The sequence below is a fragment of the Gadus macrocephalus genome, chromosome 13 (assembly GCF_031168955.1).
Source record: "Gadus macrocephalus chromosome 13, ASM3116895v1".
NCBI lineage: Eukaryota > Metazoa > Chordata > Actinopteri > Gadiformes > Gadidae > Gadus > Gadus macrocephalus.
In genome coordinates, this window is record NC_082394.1 from 4,601,841 (window position 1) to 4,611,840 (window position 10,000).

Below are 10,000 nucleotides of genomic sequence, written 5' to 3' on the forward strand. Positions count from 1 at the left end.
GGCGGTTTTATCAACCTCTGATGCTTCAACCGGTCCGCACGGACCCGTAAAACATCATGGGCCTCACGTGAGCGGCGTGGGAACGGCCCCTCCGCAGGGGGGCCAGGGGCCGCGCCCGGAGGCTCTTCCTCTCAGACTCTGAGCCTCCAGGCGCCGCACGACAGCCGGTTACGTAAGAGCCCGGCCGCCACTCAACAGTGGGTCTGTGGGTGTGTGTGTGCGTGTGCGTGTGTGTGTGTGTGTGTCGACACCTGGGAAAGCTAATGTATGCCAGGTGCACGTGAGCCTTGAGTGTACGTGGTCTGAGGCACGTGTGGTTACTGTATGAGTGTCTCTGAGCCTGGAGGGCCGTTATGTAATGGTCTAGGGGGAGGGAGGGAGGGAGGGAGGGAGAGAGAGAGAGAGAGAGAGGGAGTCTGTTTGCTTAGATCAGTGTAATCTGCCCCCACTCCTGGCACTGGGCCCCCATGTTTTTACCCTCTCTCACCCACCACCTCCCCCTCCTCCCCCCCTCTCTCACCCACCACCTCCCCTCTTCCCCCCCCTCTCACCCACCTCCTCCCCCCTCTCTCACCCACCACCTCCCCCTCCTCCCCCCCCCTCTCACCCACCACCTCCCCCTCCTCCCCCCTCTCTCACCCACCTCCTCCCCCCTCTCTCACCCACCACTTCTCCCTCCTCCCCTCTTTCTCACCCACCTCACCCCTCCCCCTATTCCCGGTCCCTCACCCATCACCTCCCCCTCCTCCTTCCTCACTCACGCACCACCTCGCCCTCTCTGCCCCCCACCGCCTCCCCTCTCCCTCCTCCCCCTCTCTCCCACCCACCACCTCCCCTTTCCCCTCTCTCACCCACCACTTACATGTCCTCCCCTCTCTCACCCTCCTCCCTCCCTCTCTCGCCCACCACCTCCTCCCCTCTCCCCCCCCCCCTCTCTTCCCCACCACCTCCCCCTCTTCGCTCTCTCACCCACCAACTACACCTCCTTCCCCCCCCTCCCCTCCCTCTCTGCCCGACTGGCCCACCTCGTCATTCAGTTATTTATTGCAAGGCGTCCTTGCCTGGCCGCTTCGGCTCCTATCGCTTCCCCCCTGGCAGGGTGTGTGTGTGTGTGTGTGTGTGTGTGTGTGTGTGTGTGTGTGTGTGTGTGTGTGTGTGTGTGTGTGTGTGTGTGTGTGTGTGTGTGTGTGTGTGTGTGTGTGTGTGTGTGTGTGTGTGTGTGTGTGTGTACGGGTGTACGTGCGGCGGGGCGGTTGCCTGGTGGTGGTGGTGGTGGCGGGGGGCCCCGGAGCTCACAATGATGTCATTGTTTGAGCTGGTCGGAGTAGCGACCTCGGTGCCCGAGGAGAGCCTGCTAGGGGGCGTGGTCCGCCTGCTAGGGGCGTGGTCACCCTGCTAGGGGGCGTGGTCAGCCTGCTAGGGGGCGTGGTCAGCCTTTTGGTTTGAGGGTTTGGTTGTGAGCTGGAAAGACTGCTGGACTTTGAACTTCATTTTTAGGATTCAAAACAAATAAGGCTCGAACACACACACACACACACACACACACACACACACACACACACACACACACACACACACACACACACACACACCTAGCAGCCCCATGCACGTAGAACCTCACACTAACACAAACATATGCACACACACACAAACATATGTACATAGACACTCACACTTGCACGCACGTACACACCACACAGACATATGCACACAAACACACACACAAACATGCACATAGACACTCCCACTAACACAAACATATGTACATAGACACTCACACGTGCATGCACGCGGACACACACACACACACACACACACACACACACACACACACACACACACACAAATATACTCACAAACAAACGGATGCACACACACAAACACAAGAGTATGCACAGACACACACAGACACACACATTGTTGACAGGAGAGCCTGTAGGAGCGACCGATCGTTTATCGTTCACCTTTACAACAGTTTATCTGCTGCAGCTCTCACGTCTACCCTGAAACCACCGCTGGTTGTGCAACGGGCTCTGAAGCTGGCCTCGATGGCACCTGATAAAGGATCAGTCATCTGTCCACACCCCTCTGTCTCTCTCTCTGTCTCTCTATCTCGCTCTGTCTCTATGTCTCTCTCTCACTGTGTTTTGTCTCTCTCTCTGTCTGTCTCTCAATCACTCACACTCTCTCTGTCTCTCTCTGGTTCTCTCTGTCTGTCTCTCTCTCTCTCTCTCTCTCTCTCTCTGTCTCTCTCTCTCTCTCTCTCTGTCTGTCTGTCTGTCTGTCTGTCTGTCTGTCTGTCTGTCTGTCTGTCTGTCTGTCTGTCTGTCTGTCTGTCTGTCTGTCTGTCTGTCTGTCTGTCTGTCTGTCTGTCTGTCTGTCTGTCTGTCTCTCTCTCTCTCTCTCTCTCTCTCTCTCTCTCTCTCTCTCTCTCTCTCTCTCTCTCTCTCTCTCTCTCTCTCTCTCTCTCTCTCTCTCTCTCTCTCTCTCTCTCTCTCTCTCCCTCCCCCCCCTCTCTCATGGCCCCCAAATCCCTCTCTTGCCTCGGGTGTCTGGGCCTCGCCCGCCTCCACTCCGCCGTCTCCCCTTCCCCGCTGGCCTAAGTAGGCCAGGCTCGGGTTGTTTTGTTTCCCTGGGCGCGTGGAAGCCCTGCCGGCGGGCTGCTGCTGCAGATAACAGGCCTTACGTAACGCCGACCAGCCTTCTGGGGGATTTAGGGCAGCGTGTTTTACGTTGAGAAGCGCTCTGATTCCACGCTGACCTCGTCCCCTTAAGAACTAATTAACGGAGTCAAAGTGTTGTTTCTGGAGGAGACTCGACACCTTTGCCGCTCCCGGTGTGTGTGTGTGTGTGATGCATTGTGGGGGTTCTGGCGGCACTGTGCTGCTTCCGGTTTGGCTGACGGCGTGTGTCTCTACAGTGCGTGCGGCGCCGGCACGGAGAGCAGGTTATTGTGGACGGTCTGGTGAGGATGCAGCCAGCGGCCCCCCCCGCGCCGGGTCCTACGGTCGAGATCCGGCCCGCTGACGCAGACCGGGTCCGTCGTCGCCGCAGGGCCCCGCTGGCTCAGACCCTCAGCGGTCGCCTGGCGCCCGGCCCGCTGCGTCCCTCACAAGGACCCCTGTGGCGCGGCTTCTAAAGGTCACAGCAGCGCGGCGGTTCTCTGATGCTATTATGGGCCGTTTGTTGTTGTGACGCGGTGATCGTGTTTATGGTCCTCCTGGACTGCGTCATTGCGTGCTACCCGCCTTATCCAGGTCTCTGATATCAACGATATCTCCTGCGTAATCGCCTCCTTAAACTCTTTTATAATCCTTATGACACCTGCGGTGCGATGTCAAATGAAAGGAGAGGAGTTCAAGGTGTCGTCTGGTGACGGTGTGTCTTGAAGTTGTCGGAATGTTATTCCTCTCCCCGCCGGTCAGCATTCCCTGGTGACACCCCGGTGGCCACATTGAGTCCATTGTTGTGGTTTATCCCCCACTGACCCCCTGGTGTCATAAGGGGCGTAACGTGTCGATCACTGCAGTGGACACAACGCCCGACTGACCGCTGTCCCCTTTAAACCCCCTCGCCGGCTCCCAGGATTCCTTCTTCCGGCGACTGACGGCAGACAAGAAGTCTGAGAAGTTCTTCCGGGTCTTCTACGATCGCATGAAGCTGGCCCAGCTGGAGATCAAAGCCACGGTGACGGTCAACACCAGCGACCTGGGCAACCGCAAGAGGGACGACGAGACGCCCGACAAGGACGTCCCCGTGCGCAAGAAAGGTCCGCCACTATCGCCTTTACCCCTCCGTACCTTTGTCTTTGAGAACACGTTTTTTTCTCGGGTTGCGGCTCGTTGCGACGTGTATTCATCGGTTGCTATACTTGTTCATCTTCTGCACCTTCTGTGTTCCGATCAGCCACGTTACTTTGTTTGCCGAACATCTCTGGTTTTGTGGATCGGATAGCTCCGTTGTGTTAGCTCTAACATTAGCGCTCCTTCGCTAACCCTCGGTGTGTCCGTCCTCACGCCAAAGACTAGCGACATTGTGTTAGCTCTAACATTAGCTCTTCTTGGCTAACCCTCTGTTTGTCCGTCCTTCAGCCAAAGACTCTCCGGTGGTGGTGACAGAGGACGCCCGCGACCAGCTGCTGGAGGCCTCCTCCGCCACCAAGAAGGCCTTCAACTCGTACCGCCGCGACGCTGACGCGGAGGAGCACTTCTCCCTGGCCGACGGCCAGCCCAGCGCCGGCGACAAGAACCAGGACGAGGGCGAGATGAGCTTCATCATCGTCATCATGCAGCCCATCCTGCGCTTCCTGCAGCTGCTCTGCGAGAACCACAACCGGGACCTCCAGGTGGGTGCAACCCTCAGACCCCCAGACCTTAGATCATCAGACCCCCAGACCCCCAGGCCCAAGGCCCCAGACCTCAGACCCCCAGAACCTCAGACCCCCAGACCCTCAGGCCCAAGGCCCCAGACCTCAGACCCCCAGACCTCAGACCCCATCAGACCCAAGACCTCAGACCCCCAGACCCTGCTTCTATGCAGAACAACGTGCATTTGATCGAGGGATGGGGTATTCTAATCGTTCAAGTCCAATCGAACTCCATTCTACGCCGTGCTCTGTGGTGATGTGACGATACGAGTGAAACATCACGACAGGAACAGGAAGTGAGTTCAAAGTGAAAGTAAACGTCAGGAGGTTAGAGCAGACGTGCTCAACAAGGGAAACCACACAACACCACATGAGCCAAACGTGAGCTAACAAGAACAATAGGACTGTGAATCACAGAGAGGTGTTTTAGAGGTAGAGTTAAAGGAGGAAAACTGCACTTACTGATTAGGAGAGAGTTGACCTAAAAAGGTTTGTTTCAAGATGCTGATTAACATAACGGACGATTTATTGTCCGATCACCGGCTCCTTATCAGTAACATGCTCTCGCCCCCCCCCCCCCCCCCCCCCCCCCTAGACCCTCAGACCCAGCTTCTATGCAGAACAGCGTGCATTAGAACGAGGGATGGGGTATTCCAATCATTCAAGTTCAATCTTACTCTAATGTAGTTATGGTCTGTGGTAATTTAACAACACAAGTGAAACAGCACGACAGGAACCGGAAGTGAGTTCAAAGTGATGGTTTACGTCAGGAGGTTTGAGCAGACGTGCCTCAACAAAGGAAACCAAACACCGCAGGAACTAAACGTGAGCTTACAAGAACATAGGACTGGGAATCACAGAGAGGTGTTTTAGATCTAAGCAAACAGGAAAGTGTTTTTAATTCTAAAGAATTAAAGAAGGAAAACTACACCATGACATTAGGAGAGAGTTAACCTAAAAAGGTTTGTTTCAAGATGCTGACTTAAATAATAACAGCCAATATATTGACCGATCACCGGTTCCTAATCAGTAACATGCTCTCGCCCCCCCCCCCCCCCCCCCCCCCCAAGTTCTGGCATTCATGAAGTTCCTCATCCAAGCTGTTGTCCGTCCAGAACTTTCTGAGGTGCCAGAAGAACAAGAACAACTACAACTTGGTGTGCGAGACGCTGCAGTTCCTGGACTGCATCTGCGGCAGCACCACGGGGGGTCTGGGCCTGCTGGGGCTGTACATCAACGAGAAGAACGTGGCCCTCATCAACCAGACGCTGGAGAGCCTCACCGAGTACTGCCAGGGGCCCTGCCACGAGAACCAGGTGAGTGCAGCGCACACCAGACTCTGGGTCAGAAGGAACCAATACTGCTGCATCATGGGAAAGATTTACATTCAGGGCATTCGGCAGACTCTTTTTTTCCAAAGCGGCTTACGAAAGAGAAACAATATAGCTCTGTCGGTACAGTAAGGATGTTCATGGGCAAGTACCAAACACTAACAATCACTAGGTTAACCCATTCCCCATATACAACAATGATAGCTAGGACTAAGTACTATTTTTAAGTGCCAGGACGTACAACATACAATAAGTGTGTGCATTAAGTGCCAGGACCTACAACATACATAAGTGCGTACATTAAGTGCAAGGATGTACAGAATACAATAAGTGCCTAGTAGGGGGTTAGGGGGGAGACTGTGCAGGTTCTCTGTATTTTTTAATCTCAGCCCTGGATATTGTATCTGTGATTAACGGCTCTAAACATACAGTGCGCTGAAGTCTCATAAAATCAGTCTGGGTTTTAATTTCTCTAGAACTGCATTGCCACCCACGAGTCCAACGGCATCGACATCATCATCGCCCTCATCCTGAACGACATCAACCCCCTGGGCAAGAAGCGGATGGACCTGGTGTTGGAGCTGAAGGTAGGCACCACCAACCCCACCTAAGCAGCGCCACCAGCATGCTCCACCTAACGTTGGCTTGCCATGTTTGAGTTCGGTTGGCTCTACACTCATGACAACCTGGGTACCGCTGGCATCTATAATAGAAGCAGACCCTGAGAGAGGGATCATTTATCACGGCAGCTATAGCTGTTGAGCAAGGCAGCCAAACCAAACATCTGCAGAGAGCATTTCCTCCTGCACCACTGGGTCTGCTTGTTGTCTTTGGCCGGAACAACTCCAGAGGGGCTTTGAGAGATTTTATGTTCAGAGTTGTATTTTGTGTTTTCCTTTGCTTGTCGATGCCGCCTCCACCTACTCAAACACCACCTCCGACCATTCATACACCACCTCCCCCTCCACCCACCCTCTCGTTGTCGTCTTGTTCCGTCTCAGAACAACGCCTCCAAGCTGCTGCTGGCCATCATGGAGAGTCGCCATGACAGCGAGAACGCGGAGAGGATCCTGTACAACATGAGGCCCAAGGAGCTGGTGAGCGACCTGCACCGCCTCACGTCCACCTCCACCTGAACAGAGACTCTCAAGAATGACTTGTAGAAGCCAGAGCCTTGGGCAGCCTACTCCATCCTCCTCTGAGTCTATGCACACTTCCAAATAAACCGACATTACCCCCATCGTGTGTGTGTGTGTGTGTGTGTGTGTGTGTGTGTGTGTGTGTGTGTGTGTGTGTGTGTGTGTGTGTGTGTGTGTGTGTGTGTGTGTGTGTGTGTGTGTGTGTGTGTGTGTGTGTGTGCAGGTGGAGGTCATAAAGAAAGCCTACCTGCAAGGGGAGGTGGAGTTCGAAGGCTCGGACGAGGAGGAAGAGGAGGGTGAAGAGGAGGACCACGACGCTGCCTCACCCAGAAACGTTGGACACAACATCTACATCCTGGCCCACCAGGTGAGTCCCACCTGGCGCTACCTTCTCCCCCGTCACGCCCCTGCCTCCAGGGGTCCCCGACGTTCTGCTACGGCCTTCTACACTGGACCCAGCACGTATATATATTGTGCGGTAGAATCTGCATCACCTTCTCATCGTCAAACCACTGAAATTAAGACTATTTCTACTCGGTGTCACTCCTCTGATTTATGAATGAATTGTAGACCTGCATGTAAAGTTGGGTTTTCCATGAAGTAAAGATCTGTGAACCTACTGACATAGGAGTCGTAACCATGACAACTAATTAGCACCTAATGTGATTCCGGTGTGTCTGCGTGTCGTGTGACCCTTGTCTCTCGCCGTACAGCTGGCACGCCATAAAAAGGAGCTGTCAATCATGTTGAAGCCGGGAGGTTCGAGTGGGGAAGGAGACGAGGCCCTGGAGTTCTACGCCAAACACACCGCCCAGATAGAGGTGACTGCACCACCCTAAACACCACCCAGATAGAGGTGAATGCACCACCCTAAACACACCGCCCAGATAGAGGTGACTGCACCACCCTAAACACCACCCAGATAGAGGTGACTCCTCCACCCTAAACACCACCCAGATAGAGGTGACTCCTCCACCCTTAACACACCGCCAAGATAGAGGTGACTCCTCCACCCTAAACACACCACCCAGATAGAGGTGACTGCACCACCCTAAACACACCGCCCAGATAGAGGTGACTGCACCACCCTAAACACACCGCCCAAATAGAGATGACTGCACCACCCTAAACACACCACCCAGATAGAGGTGACTGCACCACCCTAAACACCACCCAGATAGAGGTGACTGCACCACCCTTAACACACCACCCAGATAGAGGTTATCCTAAACACCGCCCGGATAGAGGTGACTCCTCCACCCTATACACCACCCAGATAGAGGTGACTGCTCCACCCCAAACACACTGCCCAGATAGAGGTGACTCCTCCACCCTAAACACCAACCAGATAGAGGTGACTCCTCCACCCTAAACACACCACACAGATAGAGGTGACTGCACCACCCCAAACACACCGCCCAGATAGAGGTGACTGCACCACCCTAAACACATCGCCCAGATAGAGGTGACTCCTCCACCCTAAACACCACCCAGATAGAGGTGACTGCACCACCCTAAACACACCAGGTCAGTGTCACGCCCAGATAGAGGAGACTGCACCACCCCAAACACACCACCCGGATAGAGGTGACTCCTCCACCCTAAACACACCACCCAGATAGAGGTGCCTCCTCCACCCTAAACACCACCCAGATAGAGATGACTCCTCCACCCTAAACACACCGCCCAGATAGAGGTGACTGCTCCACCCTAAACACCACCCAGATAGAGGTGACTGCTCTACCCTAAACACAGAAACAAGGGCCACACTATGGCCCTCCCTTGAGACACCGGCAGCCATTATTCCTCGGAGACCCTTTGCAGAACCCCTCTCTCCCTCAGATCGTGCGCCAGGACCGCACCATGGAGGAGATCGTGTTCCCCGTCCCCAGCATCTGCGAGTTCCTGACCTCGGAGTCCAAGCTGCGCATCTACTTCACCACAGAGCGCGACGAGCAGGGCAGCAAGATCAACGACTTCTTCCTGTGTGCCGAGGACCTCTTTAACGAGATGAACTGGCAGAAGAAGCTCCAGGGTACGGCGAAGACGCGCGTCCTCGCGTACACACATCCAAACGCTCAAGGAACCCTCTGATCCTGGCTGCTCTGTGTGGCCATGTTGTTGTCTGTTTCTGTGTGTCTACCTGCCTGCCTGTCTCTCTCTCGCTCTCTCTGTCTGTGGGTCCTTGTGTGTTTTTGAGAGTGAACAGGGGCTTTCCAGGTCTTCTGAAGTATCTCACGCTCACATCCGTCATCTTCTGAATCACACATACATACCCATACACACACATACACACACACAGCGTGTCATACGTTAACACGTTGGACCACAGACGTGCCCACACAGCTCGGGTTGTGTGTTCGGTCCCTTCCTTGGAACCCAGACGTAAAACTCCCTAAAGGCCAAAAAAGACGTCAACATAGAAACCACAGTATCAATGGTGAGAAGGCGAGGTCACGGCGGCTTGGAGGTCAACATCCTGCCGTTGACAAGAACCTAGTGCGCTCAGTTCCTCTTTGGAATTATTTCCTCTGGTTTCTCTGCTCTTCTAAATAAAGGTCTGTCAATGTGTTACAGCAGTTTAAAATGAGCTATTCAGCTAACTCTGATATAGAACCTGTTCTGTACATGGCCCCTGTCAACTAAACCAATGAACGAAACTTTCAAGATCTTTAGAGAAATACGAATTTGTCAAACCCCTAAGATCTAAAGAATCCCCAACGCTGAACTCCCGTCTCCTCGCCTTGACAAAGCACTGTAGACCACCAGCCTCTCACAGGAGCCTGCTAAGGAGAAAGGAAATGATGGTGTGTTGTACTGTTTAATTATATCATTAAAATACCCCCCCCCCCCTCCTTCCTCTCTCCCCTGTAGCTCAGCCTGTGCTGTACTGGTGCTCCAGGAACATGTCTCTGTGGAGTAACATCTCCTTCAACCTGGCCGTCCTCATGAACCTCCTGGTCTGCTTCTTCTACCCCCTGGAAGGCGTCCACGGAGGTCAGTCGCTGGGCACAAAGTCTGGATCTTCTCCTCCTTCTCCTTTACCTCCACGTCCACGTTCACCTCCTCCTGCTCCTCCTCCTCCTCCTGCTCCTCCTCCTCCTCCTCCTCCTCCACTCAGTCATGTGATACTGTGATTGGTGGAGTAGGGCTGTACTTTCACA

The 10,000-nt window shown here is 54.2% G+C and overlaps 1 protein-coding gene across 1 annotated transcript in view; it reads left to right on the plus strand.

Moving 5' to 3' along the window:
* Nucleotides 1-10,000, plus strand: part of itpr1a (inositol 1,4,5-trisphosphate receptor, type 1a) — a 72,695-nt gene that overhangs the window by 44,277 nt on the left and 18,418 nt on the right. The window contains exons 42-53 of the mRNA XM_060069922.1: nucleotides 98-172; nucleotides 1,380-1,440; nucleotides 2,921-3,104; nucleotides 3,563-3,769; nucleotides 4,092-4,345; nucleotides 5,482-5,682; nucleotides 6,174-6,284; nucleotides 6,699-6,794; nucleotides 7,060-7,203; nucleotides 7,550-7,657; nucleotides 8,679-8,871; nucleotides 9,711-9,833. Coding sequence (XP_059925905.1) covers nucleotides 98-172; nucleotides 1,380-1,440; nucleotides 2,921-3,104; nucleotides 3,563-3,769; nucleotides 4,092-4,345; nucleotides 5,482-5,682; nucleotides 6,174-6,284; nucleotides 6,699-6,794; nucleotides 7,060-7,203; nucleotides 7,550-7,657; nucleotides 8,679-8,871; nucleotides 9,711-9,833 — 1,757 coding nt within the window. The remainder of the gene's footprint in view (nucleotides 1-97; nucleotides 173-1,379; nucleotides 1,441-2,920; nucleotides 3,105-3,562; nucleotides 3,770-4,091; nucleotides 4,346-5,481; nucleotides 5,683-6,173; nucleotides 6,285-6,698; nucleotides 6,795-7,059; nucleotides 7,204-7,549; nucleotides 7,658-8,678; nucleotides 8,872-9,710; nucleotides 9,834-10,000) is intronic.